The 15,550-nt window shown below is 34.1% G+C and overlaps 1 protein-coding gene across 7 annotated transcripts in view; it reads right to left on the bottom strand.

The window, feature by feature from the left end:
- LOC111050942 (neurobeachin-like protein 2) overlaps nucleotides 1-15,550 on the bottom strand; it is a 347,898-nt gene that overhangs the window by 286,715 nt on the left and 45,633 nt on the right. For all 7 annotated transcript variants that reach the window (XM_039432468.1, XM_039432467.1, XM_039432463.1 and 4 more), the window contains exons 20-26: nucleotides 7,995-8,163; nucleotides 6,265-6,398; nucleotides 5,113-5,302; nucleotides 3,975-4,219; nucleotides 3,419-3,577; nucleotides 651-822; nucleotides 45-187 (exon numbers count right to left, since the gene is read on the bottom strand). In XM_039432468.1, the coding sequence (XP_039288402.1) occupies nucleotides 45-187; nucleotides 651-822; nucleotides 3,419-3,577; nucleotides 3,975-4,219; nucleotides 5,113-5,302; nucleotides 6,265-6,398; nucleotides 7,995-8,163 (1,212 nt within the window). The remainder of the gene's footprint in view (nucleotides 1-44; nucleotides 188-650; nucleotides 823-3,418; nucleotides 3,578-3,974; nucleotides 4,220-5,112; nucleotides 5,303-6,264; nucleotides 6,399-7,994; nucleotides 8,164-15,550) is intronic.

Raw genomic sequence — 15,550 nt, 5'->3', positions numbered from 1 at the left:
TTGTATTAATAGAAATTAAATGAAATATTAGGTTAACAACTAACCTGCTTGGCAAACAATTGAGGCGCCGTTGGTCTCATGAATGTGACAGTCAGTATTTTCCTAGCTGCTTCCAATTTGACATCAACACTGCACAGAGCCAGAGCGTGGATCAGCGATAGTGCACTAGCGTAGCTTGAGCTGCTCTCTACAAATCAACAAGTTTACATAAATCTATCATAGTTTCTATTTCAGTGATATTTTGTTACTTAGAAGATTATCACCCGGTTGCACAAACGTCTGTTGACTTTTAATTCCGATTAAATGTCACAAGAACCAATCAGAGAAGCCTTCTTCTCAGTAAAACCAATCTGATTGGTTCTCGTGGAATTTAATCATGGTTACAATTCAACAGGCTTTTGTGCAACAGGGTCTAATTTTATTGAAAAAAGTAATAAACAATAACATATAAGAATTTGATTCACTAGAAGAAAATAGAGCGAAAAACGGAAGAACAACATATTAAAACCGTAAATATAAATTCAATTCATAAATTAATGAGTTTAATAATTTATACATTTGAAAGAAATAGTATACCAAACAAAACAAGTATTGTAAAATCATTATTTTTTTTATTTTGAATTTGAAAGAGGATGGAAAGTAATAATTACCTGTCAATAAAATCTGTTCCAAAAGTATAACGGTGAATTCCATTGAAAAGTTATTCTCTGGTAACATTGCAATTAGACCCGGATACAAGCCAATGGGAGAGTGATCGGACAGCCGGAGTCTAGTTTTATTGCGATCATAGATTTTCTCCGTTCTCAGGAGGACGGAGATCAGCTGAAAAATACATTACCGTTAGATAATAGAATCTAAAAGGAAACAAGTGTTAATTCTTGCATTAAAAACTGTGCCGAGCACTGTTTTCAATTCAGGCCTTTTCCCAAGTTATAACAGTAAATTTAATACGCAATAGACTAGAGCCATTATTGTGAGTTAGCGAAATAAATTATTTTCTCTCTCTCTCTATTATGAACGGCCATGACTTCGAGTTTCCCATGATAGATATTTAAAAATTGTGGCTCCGAGTCATCGAGGAATGTAGATTATGGAATTATCTCTAAAACTTAGCCTTCCTGTCGCGACATAGAGTGCGATAAGTTGGAAAACAGCAAGCATTGAAATTATAACAAACTACCGATTTTGCAGTTACTATTTGGTCCAAAGGCTCTAGAAGCCACGCGACGATTGGTCAAATTGATTCCCTTCGCCCAATAGGAGACCTGTTTCTAAATACAGTAGTGGGGCGATTCCCCAGCCGCAAGACCAGATTATGTTTCGGAGGACACTTTGCTAGGAGCACTACGAGAGTAAAGATATAGTCATTATGTTTCGCCCTTTTTGGGCAAGTTTATAAGTTTATATCATTAGTTAATGCAGGAGCTAGTTTTATTTTTATTAAAGTTTAAATTTTCTAGTAGTGCCATGTCCTGAAAAGTTTAATTGTGTTTCTTTGTCATGTACGAATAATTGTTTCTTCAAATAACCGCTAAGGTACGTAAAATAAGGTTAAAATATAATTTAGGGAATTTAATTGATTGAAACTTCCATAAGAGTAATGTATTAACAAAGCCTGTTATTTTTCAAGTTAATAATATTGATTGAGAATAATCCTTTTGATTTTATTAGTGATGGAAGATAATTATAAATTTTTTTCTAAAGAAGTATAGAAAGTTTTCAGTTACGTTACATTTGAGTTATTGTTTCTGGAGATATATTATCGTAGAGTATTGCTGAAAGTCAGGAAGATAGCCTTTAAATTGGAATGAAATTTTTAAGATTATGTTCATATTGAGTTTAAGACTCAATTTTATATTTTTCTGACTGTGTTTTCTCATGGCGTTAAGGCTTTTAACTGAACGCTAATTTATTAAATTCTAACAGAACTTTTGAATTATTTGTGAAGAAAGATCCATTAATTCTGATGCAAAGAATCAGTAGTTTAAAGATAAAAATCTATATAAAATGAGGATTCACATAGAATGAGAGAATTTAATTAATTGTAATCAATAGATAACTCCTGTTTTAGCTTTTGATGAATTGTAGGAAGAGTTAGAAATTAATGCTGTAATACATTTATTTACAGCGGTTCATGTGTGTCCCCAAACCAACTTCATGTACCACCCCTTTGGTTCCGCAACTTTATGTAACACCGCTTCAAGACACCCGTTCAGACGACAGGTCTAGGGACGTAAGAGGACGTCGCCGTCAAGCCAACTTCAACCGGTAAAGGTTCACCGCCAAAAACAAGGTACTGTAACCCCGACGATAAAGCAAGGTACAGACCAACGAAAGTGCAGTGTAGTGAAACAAAGGTTCATTCGAGAATGTCAATCAAAAGTGGGGATTCAAGTTATTATGAAATGGGTTATATGGGTTACTATCGACGAAATTTGGGTCCAACGGGCTTTTCTTTCTTGAGTAATTTCATGTTGAAATTAATTTGTGATTGTATGACTGATATTGTTTGGTTTTGTGACGTATTGTTATCTAAATGAGGGATAGTAATGCCCCCCCAAATCAGATGAAGAATGTCAACAAAGTAACATGAAATTGTTGTTTCTGTTGTTCGATTTTAGTTGCCAATGTTTATTGAAGTTGTTTGTATTTTTTTAATTATTTCAAAGTGTAGTGTTAGTTTATAGTAGAAACCTAGTAAATCAGGCATGGCAAGATTAATTGAAGTTTTCTTGACTCTAGCCCGTTCACCTGCATGAATTAGGTATAGACTCAGGTGTTTTCTAGATGTGTCGGCCTATTTCTAAATTCTAAATTTTATTCAAAATTATCTTTTTTATCATCTTTTAAAAGGTCAGGCACAAAACATTTCTTAAAATGTATGAATGCAGGGCTACTTTCTTTTATTTATAGAATAGAATTATAGTACCCTTTGAAATTAATAAAATAATAGTAAACGTTTATTTGAAATTTATTTTTATAACCTTACGATGGTGTGAACACCAAAAGTAGTAGCAATAATCTGTATTCTTTTTCTATTATTTTATTAATTTCAAAGGTTACTATAATTCTATTTTATAAATAAAAACATTTCATTTTTCTATTATAAAATCTATTTGTACGTTTCGTGAGCATTAGCGTGGTACAGGACACAAACTAGTTTGATAATAAATCAAATTTCAGGAAAGAATATGACAATTTAAAACTGTTATTAGGACTTTTAATTAAAATAAATTAGGACTACAAATTTAGAATTTAAATTTAAATTTTTAATTAGGACTTACAATTTAAAACCCTTATTAGGACTTTTAATTTCCATAAATTTATGATGTTTGTATCCTTTAGTATTTAATTTCTTAAGCTTTTCCTTAGGTTTATTGTTTTTTATTGCATGTTCAAGTTTTATGGATCTACTAACCTTCAGAACTCGCTGTTTCAGTTCCATAGTGAAGTGTTTCTCAATGAGTAGGCAGTAGAGGATGTCAGCAGTATGAGGCTCGAACATGAAGATGAACAACTGGTCTCTGCAACTTTTACTTTCCAGAAGAGTGATGAGCATGTCCAAAACTTCACACACCTGTCCAAACACAAAATAGAAATTGATGGATGAATTTGAAACTGTACAACCCAAGCTGATACATTAGCTCAAATTAGTAGACAAACTCAATACAAAACTTCTGCTCTCACGAATTTCCATGAACTAATATTGCAGTTGAAAACAAATTTAAAGATATTTTTCAATTCAACCAAAAATTTCCCAGTTTAAGAAAATATTTATTAATAATACATATTTTTAATCAGAAAAATAAAATCTAATCCTAAAAATATCTAGTTTAAAAAAAATTAGATTGGAATTCATATTCATTTGATGTTCAGGAGATTATAATAACAGTTGACAATATACAGTTGAGACATTATCGATTGAATAAAGTATAAAAACAAGGATTGTGTGAAAATTCAACTAATTTACTAACCAATATTTCTTCCTTGACAGTAACGAGGAATCCGATTATTGCAGATATTTCCTTATGATTGCACTCTTTTTGTAGAAAGTATTTGATTAGGCCGAGAAGTGAAATTCGAATAGCCTTACTCTCTTCATTTTCAGGCGCACTTGAAAAATTGCGCCTAATGGTGTCAAGGAAAAATTGAATACCATAGCGTTTTCTGAAAATTTTCCTCTCATCTTTGATTACAGTTGATATGTACTGAATATGACCTGGAATACAGCAATAAAAAATAAATTAGCTTAGAAGAATTCAATTCAATTTGGTAAAGCACCTATATCAATATTTATTAGTATTAGAAAGAATCTATATTCATTTAGTAACACTAGAAAAATAGTATTGATTAGTTTTGAAAATATAAATATTACTGTTACATCAATAAAAAGTGGATGATGAGCATTTTATCATAAGAAGAATAATTTAATAATTTTTCCAAAATGCAACATTGTTCGAATTACACTAATGAATTGTTTTTAAAATTATTATCAATATTAATGAATGAATTTCCTTTCATTGGATGATTTTGAAATAACCTCCGATTTTAAAGGAATGTACATGTAAAAGAAAGGAATACTATTATTTAGTTTTCTTAATAAGTTATCTACTATTACTATTCATAAATCGATCTAATATTATAAAAAAATCAGCCTTCACAACATGTTTTGTTTGCTTAAACAATAAAAAGGTAAAAGCTAAAGAAACCATACCAATAAATGCTAGTGAGAGAGAAGAATAGAGTAAAATAAAATGAAGTGAGCAGGTTAAAGTAAAATATAATGAAGTATATGCTTAGTAATAAAGGCTAATATTATTCAAAGGTAATCTATCTATATTGAATGAAAAAGACTAAGAAATTGTCAGAAAATCACAGATAATCTATTTATATACAAAAGCGATTTTATAAAAATACTATAAATATGAAATAATTGGTAGGCGCTGGTATTCCTCCCTATTCATGACACAAAGATTAAATAAAAACAAAACAAAATATCACTAATTAAAATAATTTTAATTTTCTAGTCAACAGCTCAGTTTCAACTCAACTCAATTCAATTTAATTTTCTAAGCCATTTGAAACTTGACGATTAAAGATTTAGATACTGACCAACTTTAACATGGAAAGGGCACTTGGACCAGATGGTGAAATTGAAAAGTATGTGCTGGTAGAATGAGCGCAGCATGAGGGGCTGAGTGGGGGTGTGGGATGCCGCTTTGTGCACTGCAACGCTTTTCGCCAAATCAATCAGACTCTGAACGGCGACCAGCACTGGAATGTCCATCACGGCCGGCGGCACCTGCAATCCAATATCATCATTTTGATCAATAATGAACTTGGATTTTGGGAACAAGGAATAGAAAAGTGAGATAAGTTAATCATGAACTTCTTCAATACAGAGTGATTGAACAATAAAATAGGAATAATTACAGATTTCTACAAAATAGAATAAATAATATAATGTTCTATGATTTGTCATAGCAGAATACAGAAACATAAAATTTTAAATTTAAAAATCTACTTTGTAAACAAGAGCTGTGAAATTTTGTTTGTTTACAAGACGACCTATTTCGGACTATGTGTAACCTTATCTAAATTTGGGAGAGGAATAGCACAAGGTTACCTTTTTTTTCTCCCTATCATTTTGATGATGTACTTATTGTATCAATATCAATCAGATGAGAATGTAATATGAGTAGGCCTATACCCTAGACAAGTAAAGCACGGTGTCTAGTCATTAGATGCGAGAAGAGAAATAACTGAAGGTTCGCCTTATTTTTTATCCCACTGTTATTCATATTCAAGTGTAATTTTAATAAACGTTAATATTTATAAAATTTGGGATTACAGCTTTGGGCTAGGCCTATTGTTCTCGCCCAGTCATGTCTATATTACGATTTTTTTGCTGAAGATGATTCTCATGCCACATGATTTCTAGGATTGAGCGTAGGTGATGAGACGGATGATGATGATGATGATGATGGTAGATGAGTGGATCTACAGCTTCAGGTGGGTTCCGAATCACCGGGAAGCGATTTTCAAACTCATAAATGGTATCTGGAGGAGTTCGGTTCTTAAAGCAGTCACCCTTTGTGATTTGTAATTATTGTATTGATGAGTTAAAAAAAAAATGCAGTGAATGAATGAAGAAAGATTGTACAAGAGTACTAGTACTGTGTGGGGATCTCAGAATGAAATTATCCCAGTTATATGAATATAATGCTTCAATTGCTGTTATAATATTTTTATTGTGATTTTTACCTTGGAGAGAAGATCACCGAGAATGGCTACACCATTGTGCTTCAGTAGCTGTTCTTGATTCAGAGTGTTGCCAAGCAATATATTCCTCAACAGCAACAGGAAACACGAGACTGGATTCTGTTGTAGACGTGTGTCTGTCAAAAAAGTCAAATTGATTTTTTATTCTCAATCATCTCTTTAATACAACTAGTTTCAATAAAAACTACTTAAAATGGGCTTGTTTTTCAGGTATATCAAATTGAATGTCAAGGAATAGATTTCTCACATCTAATCTTCAAAATTATACAGTATTCAAAATTAAACTGAAGTATAAGCCATATAGTTGGCGTTCTTACTGTGAAGAAATGCTCCACAACAAACTCTAATAACAAATCCATTAAAAAAAGAGGCAAGAGATTTTGGATTATAAAAGATTCATGAAATTTTTAGAGTGATATTCCTCAACTTATATCTATATAACAAACAATACCATTATTAATTCAAATTCTGAATCATCATATTTCTGTGATAACAATAATACATATTCACAGAGCATATTTTCATCCAGGGCACTCTCCTACTATTGAATGGACATGTTAAACTGTCAATCCCGGTTAAAGTATAACAATATTGAGTCACATTGTCGGCACACTGTCAGGCACATGATCTATTCAGGCTACGTGGGACCTTTCTATCCCGTAAGGGACAAAGTTTATACACGAGTTTAGTCTATTGTGAAAGTTATCTGGGGACGAAATTTACATACGAATGATAATTCTCAAGTTTTTTATCCATTGTGATACATTCTGTGATTCATTTGAGGTATTATGTCAATTTTAAATCTTCAAATTATTCCTGGACCAAAAATCAAGTGACGAATCAGTGTGTGATATCATAACCTCAACCTTTGGACAACGTTCACATTTTATCAGAATTTTTGGAGAGAAATAGTACAGGCTTAGCCTAGTTTTCCTCCAATGTCATAATTATATTATGATAGTAGTATTTTGTACAATAAATGAATAAATGAAATAAATAAATATCTTGGGAGGGTACTCAAAATATAAAAATAAAAAAGAGTACCATGTTTTTCATTTTAGAAGAATTCACCTTACTTCACTGAACATATTTATAATGATTGTTGGTCACCTCTACTCCGAATTAGTACAGTCCGGGTCCTGTAACTTTGCCTATCGGCCTCGGAGGGCCACTACACTACAACACTACCTGTTCAAAATATAAATTTTTGAAAATGTATCTTTCCATAAGCAACAGATGCTCTTTCGTACCTTCTCAAAAGCAACGTGTAGCATCCGAAAAAATACACAATAAGTTTTTTGTAGTTATGTCATTTTAGCACAACTCAGCCCATCTGACATTCGTTCAATATGCTCTGTCCATTGTTGGTGATACGTTGCAACTCTCTCATTCATGAAGAATCTCTATATGTAGGGAGCTTGCTTCAAGTAACCTCTGTAGGGAGCTTACTCCATCTAGGATCTAGGGATCTAGGGTCTCTGAAGACTAATGTTTTTGCAAAGCCGTAAATATTACCCCGCGAACCATACCTCGCCTATATGCCGTTTCAAAGTCCAAAGTCACAGAGGCAAAGCTACGGGACGCGTACTGTACAACATCAAGTTATAATACTTGGCTAAATGAAGGTGGATGAATATTAAATGAATAAATTATTACATGTAATAAAAAATGTGTGAAGTGTAATGACAAAAAGTGAATGAATGTGGACAAACCAGTTGTAGACGATGTCGGAAGCACTTCCCATCCGTCGATGTTCTGCGAGTGGGATGGCGTGGAGAGGGGTGAAGGGGAGAACGCACTAAGATCCAATTCATCCGCACCGCCAATGTTCTCCAGTATTGGGTACACAACATGGATCCCTCCCACTCCATTTATAACATCCTGATAACATAAAAAATGTTAAAATTTTATTTAGAAAGGTCATGAAATCGATCTGCTTCTAACACAATACAATGAAAAATATAAAGCATCGCAATGAAATGTGTAATTAGTAAGTTGGCATCATTTTTTCTGAAATCCTGTAAATCAATCATTTTAAAGTTTGCAGGGATCACTGAGTCTTTATTATATTAAAACTGCAAATGACAAAAAAATCACAGCCAATACGGCTTATTGCCATTATTGCCTAGGTGGGAAAACCCACCTCAAAATCAGTTAGAGAACAAACTGGAGGCTACAGGAAAACCGCCTCCAAATCAATAAAATTTTACCTCCCTGGCACCCCTACGGGATAGGAAATACACGAATGGCGCAACATCACGTCTGAACTACTGAATTGATTAACTTGCAATTTTACATAAAGATTCAGAACTTAGCGAGGATGGTCATAGGCCTATTTTAATTATTTATTCAACAACTGGTAAGCTATGCTTCACAAGGGTCTAATTAAAAACATGCCAAACTGTAAACTTGACTTACTGAAATCTTGAAGAATTAAAAATATTCCTATAACCATCCTCGGTAAATTAAGAATCTATATGCAAAATTTCAAATTAATCAGTCCAGTAGTTCAGACCTGATGATTTGTGAATTTCCTATCCCGTACGTGTATAAGCCAATTCTTTCCTTTATTATATTATAGAAGATGATAAAACACATAGCCATAAAATTTTAATCAAATAATAATTTAACAATTCATTCATAAAATAATAATAATTGTCATTATTATTAACCAATTAAATCTAGTTAAATGATTAAAACAAATTTATTTAATTTGTGATTCAAAGTTTATGCAGCACTATAAAGCTCAATCAAACAGGACATACTCCAAGAGACTCTGTAGCTTAAACGCTGTAGCTGAACTCTCTAATGACGAGTGAGTTAACACGTGCTGCAGTTCGGCTCCGTACACAAGTATAAATATCGTAGGGTTCAACAGTTCGATTTGGTTTTAGTTTTACATTGTTATATTCAGTTTTTCACGCTCTTTTTAGAAGTGAAATTACTTTTCCAATAGCTTGATTAGTTATTTTAATTATCGTCGAAAAACGTTTCTTGTCTTTCACTCCATTGTAACCTTCAGCAACCTTCGTACGTCATGTTGGTTTACCCAGCCGCCGAAACAATGCCAACACACCAACGGCTCAACGTAGCAGCACCCCGCAGGCACGGATTACTTCCACTCCGCCGACTCAACCGCATGGCCAATCTATTTCGGGTGTGCTGCCATTGTCCAACGAGTTCCTTTCAATTATGAAGGAACAAGTTGAGAAAGTGTGAATGAGGCAGTAGGTTCTGCAATGGGAGCAGTGTTTCGGGAGTTTGAGGCCCTGAAACAGGAAAATCTACGGCTGAACCCTGAACGAGAGGATTCGTGAGTTGGAGGTTGACTGCCGATTGAGGGTTGATGACCTCGAACAATACGGACGGCGCCACTGCATCCGTATCTTTGGGATCCCTGAAACTGACCAAGAGGACACCGATCTGCTCGCCCTGAAACTGCCCAAGCCGAAGGACCGCCCGATCATCCTCCGCTTAATCAGCTAAAGGACGAGCCGGATGGTTTTCGACGCTAAACGCAAGCTGAAGGGGTCCGGAATCCTGAACGCGGCAGCTGACCTTCACGGCCATCGCAACGTGTGGAGCGTTGACGGACGAATCAAGGTGGCAACCAAGTACGGGGACCCCAAGAGAGTGCACACCATCGAGAGGATGGCTGATCTGCACAGGATAAAGGTGAGCCACTAAACAATTTTCTTAACTAGTCGTCTGAGCAGATCTATGATGCACCTTATTATAATTAATACAAAATAGGCCTACTCACTCCAGTTATCTACTACTCTTTGTATTTCAAGTAAGACTAAAACTAAGAAGCATTCCCAGTAGCTGAAAATATAAATGAACAGTTTCTTTCTTTGTCTATTCTACTCAACTTGATATTTTGTTCAGTTCAGTCTTGTTCGTAAGACCCTCTCCTTCAATTCTCTCACTAGATCTTTCTATGGATCACGTAAAGTTAAATATTCATTATAGCAGCATGAAACACGTTATATATATTCTCTCTCTCTCACTCTCATACTCATCCACTCTCTCTCTCTCTCTCACTCTCTCTCTCTTCATTTTACTTTAAATATCCAAGTATTTGTTTTGTTTAGTTTTATCACATTCTCGTTTTGCAAAATGCTAATTTTCAATTGTATTTAGCATTTTTATTATCGGTTAGTTTTATGAATAAAAAATAAAAAAATACGTTCTTTACCCATTTTTTCACGTAATGCTTGTTTGTGTAATTATGACTGGAGTGAGATGAGGGACACAACTTGGTCTCCTGCATCATCGGCTATACTTGATCCAATACTGAATTTCAGATAGTAGCTCAAATTTCAGTGATCAAGCTGTAAATAAATTTCAATGGCAGTCCTTTTTCTTTTCTACATTTATTAAAACAAGAATCTACATTTAGTAATTATCGAGTCATTATCTTAGTGTATTATAATGAAGAATCTGATCTTCAATATTCAATTGCAACTGACAGGACTTGTACACAATATTCTGTAACTGAGCAACCATAATTATCTCACAGTATTGATACTACTATAGTACTGATATAGTATTGGTAATGCTATTACAGTATTAGTAGTACTGTTATAGTGCTGTTGTACTATTATACTTTATTGTAGTATTGTATATATTAACTAGAACATAATGTTTTATATGTCATCTAACGAAAGCTGGAACAAAATTATTCTGCTTCTCTCAAGTTCAGTATTTTACCAAAACAGTAAGTTATTCTTGTATCCAATCCTCATTCATGAATGATTAGCATAGCACTATCCCACCGCTGAATCAACCAGTGATTCATTCTTCTGTCTCAGCCATTTCTTGTATCAATTCATTTCTTCTCTTCCTATAACTCAAAAGCTTTTAAAGTAAATAATTTCAATCATGTACATGTCACTGTATTATAGTTTACCCTCATCAATTTCAGTTATTTAGTCTGATATATTTTTTCTTCTTCCGCACTAAAAAACAACTGTTACACAAAGCAAAAGCAACTGATAACTCTTAATCAACCAATAATGGTGGGAGAGGGCGTTAGTGTTGTTGGTACCACTATGTTTATGTTGTATTAATATTTATATTTATATATATATTTGTATCGATGACATCGACGCCTTTTCTTCCAATAATGGAGAAATACCTGTTGTTTCTGCTGCCTCTGCTCTCTTTTTTTTTGTTACAGGAAAAACCTGTGAGTTCTTGCTGATTTCTCCAACATCACTCATGACATTCCCTATACTCATGAAGAGGTCGCATCATACTTCTGCACGGACTAGGATCACCCTTTGAAGCTCACCGTTTTGTGAATATGGAAATTCACAAATAATCACCGTTTTGTGAATAAGGTTAATCGAACTGTGTAATTATTTTTAATGAATTTTGACAAGAGTCGAACTGACGATGCATCCATTATGCACTCGCTAATCAAATGGACAATGACTTCTATGTCACCTAGATTAAGTAATTTTAGTTTTAATAAATTTTTAAACTTCATCCTTCCTGCCATGCTCTGCCTTTTGTTTGGACTAATTTTGGTCTGCTTCACCAACAATGCTAAGCACCAATAATAATGAAGCAGCTCGCTTGCTCTAGATCCATAGCAATCTGAACGACTATGTTAGTAACTCTAACATTGACGTGGGTGCCTTGTTATCAGATGAGCTCCAGCCTTACAATAAACTTCTTAAGACCGCCCATCTTAATGTCCAGTCCCTCAGTTGTCACATCGACGAGCTCAGAGCAGTCTTCCCTTTTCAGGACTTCAGTATAATAGGTATTTCGGAATCATTCTTGAAACCTAGCATCCCATCCAAACAAGTTGCCCTGCCTGGGTATAATGTTTTCCGTAATGATAGGTTGAATAAAGCTTGTGGGGGCGTAGCAGTGTATGCCAAAGACGGTATAGAAACAAAAATATTACTCACATCTGAGCTCTGCTAGACCAGAATTCATGTTCCTTGAATTATCTTTGTCCAGATCTAATAGATTACTTGTTGGAATTTGCTATCGTCCCCCGAAAATCGGTCATTTTACTGATATTGAAAATGCATTGCTTTCTCTTATGCCATCTTATAGCCATGTCCTTGTCATGGGTGATATAAACACTGACCTCAACATGACTAATTGCAACTTTGACTATTATCAGGTCACTAACATATTTCAGTGCCTCAACTTGACTATTCTAACACTTGATCCAACTCACCATACAAATGAATCTGACACTTTCATTGATTTTCTCATAGTTAGTGATCCCATCCCAGCTATTTCTGGACATGACCTGATTTACTGTGTGCTCTCTCATAAGCCACCAAAACCAGCACAGAAATTCATAACTTTTAGAGACTTTAAACATTTCAATGAGCCCGCTTTTTTGAGTGATGTAGCTCAGACTCCATGGCATCACATTGAAGCCTTAACTTCAGTTGATGAAATGGTAGAAACTTTTGAAAATTGGACTCTTGACTTATATGACAAACATGCGCCTTATGCTACTCGGAGAATAAATAAAAAACGACGTGTACCGTGGATGACTGACGACATTCTGAAAATGATGGGTAGTAGAGACAAAGCTCACCGGAAATTCAGGAAGAAATTCGACTTAGACAGTCTTATTGAGTATAGGAGCCTTAGAATTAAAGTAAAACAGCAGTTACGTAGCTCAAAGATCAGGTACCTGAATTCATTCATGACTGACAACAAACAAGACTCTTCATCACTATGACGTGGTATAAAAGAATTCGGTCTTGGCAAACAGAAATCCCAAATCCAAATTGACTTACCTCTAGACAATATAAACAATCATTTCATTTCACATTCAAATCAGCGTGATGAGTCAGCAATAAAAAATCACTACAATGACCTTAATGATCGAGTAACAAACCTCAACATACCATTAGAAGATCAATTCCATTTCCATCCAATTTCAGAATTAGAAGCTTTCAAAGCAATCCAGCATACTCATAGCAATACCACTGGGGCTGACAAAATCCCAATCAAATTCATCAAGAAAATGCTATATGCTGTTCTACCAACTATCACATTCATTTTCAATAAGTCTCTTGAGAACGGATCTTTTCATGAAAGTTGGAAGGCTGCTCTAGTTCGTCCTTTGAATAAAGTTCCATCTCCAAATAGAGTTGAAGACCTCAGACCTATCAGTATTTTATCCGCACTATCAAAAGTACTTGAAAGACTTGTACATGCACAAGTAACTGAGTTCCTTGAGCAGAAAAAGAAGCTTCATAACTTTCAGTCTGGTTTTTCGTAAATCTCATTCAACAGGAACTGCTCTTCTACGTGTCACTGATGATATTAGGTTAGCAATGGATCAGAGAAAATGTACAATATTGACTCTTTTTTACTTTTCTACAGCATTTGATACTGTTGATCACAAACTTCTTCTAAAAAATTAGCTATTCTTGGTTTTAGTCATCAATTTATAGTTTGGTTTCATTCATATCTTACAGATAGGAAACAATGTGTCTCTCTTGGAGAGAACAGGTCGAATTGGTTGAACATCTCACATGGTGTTCCTCAAGGTTCAATTTTAGGCCCTCTTCTTTTTACTCTGTATGCAAATGACCTCCCCTCTTCTATAAAATTTTCCAGTTTCCATACAATCATATGCAGATGACCTTCAAATCTATGCAAGTTGTCCTATCACTAAACTAAACCAGACCGGGCAAAAAATGAACCAAGACATAAGTTCGATAGTGGAATAGACAAGACGAAACGGCCTCAGACTCAACCAAACCAAAACACAACCCATAATTATTGGTTACTCACGTTTAGTGAAAAATATCGACCTCAACTCGATGCATAAAATAAGTGTCGATGGTAATGTGATCCCCTACTGCAGCTCAGTGAAAAACCTAGGCATCATTATGGATAAAAACCTCGACTGGTCAGAACAAGTCAGTAAAACCTGTAGAAAGGTTTTCTCAGCAATGCATTCACTTAAAAAAATGCAAGATGTCCTTCCTAGAAGTATAGATTATTACTGGTCCAATCTTTGATTTTTCCACATTTCACGTACTGCAACTCAGTCCTCAATGACATGCAAGTTACACTCAATGATAAAATTCAGCGTACCACAGCACCCCAGCACACATTGCTAGTTCTACCCTGAAGCTTCCCGATCAGAGACGTTTCAGAATAATCAAACTTGTTACAGAACTTTAAATATGGCAATCCTAATTATTTCAAAAATGATTTTAAATTTTTTTTCCGATGGTAGGAGGAAAGATGCTTCCCATACTAGAACTGGTGCTAATACTCTTAGGATACCTAATCACCGAACTACTATCTATTCTAAATCGTTCCTTGTCGTGAATGGAATAATAAACTTCCCAACTCTATTAGATGCATTGAGAGCCGAGCGGGCTTTATCTTGTCTTTGAAAAAATATCTTATAGAGAAAATGACTGAGTCTGTCCAACCCTAAATCACTGAATGATCTCATGAGCACATCTAATCTCCCTTCCTTTCCATTCTTCATTCCATTCATTCATCCATCTTACATAATATATATTCATCATCTCATCTCAACATTTTCTGTTCTTTAGTATTGTATATCGTCATTATTACTCAATTAATTTCTAAAATCTTAATTAAATCCCACCTTATAACGTTTGTTTCATTTATCTATTTTGAATCATTAATGCAATATTGTATTCACTATTACTCATTCTAATATCATCCAACTTATTCATAAATACCATAATTCTAGATTCAAATCATATATTCACATGTTATAATATTCACAACAGCTGTATTCCATCACAACTCGGTCGTGTGTTTATGGGAAGGATATTATTTTATATCCTTCTTAGAGAATCGACAATTATTTGTTGAAACACAGCCGATTTATGAAGTTACATTACAATTTTATATTATCGTTAATTAAAATTGCATTTAATCTTTATTATCATTGATCAATTTTTATACTTTGTAAAATTCGATGAATAATTAGCATTACCGACATTTAATGTAAATTAGTGTATAAGCCAGTAATTATTGTAACATACATAAATAAAGAAATCTAATCTATTGATTAGAGCGTGGTTGATGAATCAGAGTTTGTGGGTTCGAGACATAATATGGAACGCATTTTTTTTTTGCTGGAAATTTTCAACTCTTATGAAGATTATCCACGTTATTTTGAACAAAATAATAAATAATTATTCTATTATTTTTTTATTTCCTGGACATGAAGAGATTGCAATTTCCAAACTTTCCCCAGTACAAAGCACCAGTTACATGCTAGTCC

Source organism: Nilaparvata lugens, chromosome 7 (genome assembly GCF_014356525.2).
Source record: "Nilaparvata lugens isolate BPH chromosome 7, ASM1435652v1, whole genome shotgun sequence".
Classification (NCBI taxonomy): domain Eukaryota; kingdom Metazoa; phylum Arthropoda; class Insecta; order Hemiptera; family Delphacidae; genus Nilaparvata; species Nilaparvata lugens.
Note: the sequence above shows the minus strand (reverse complement) of the source record. Positions and strands in the feature narration are given on the sequence as shown.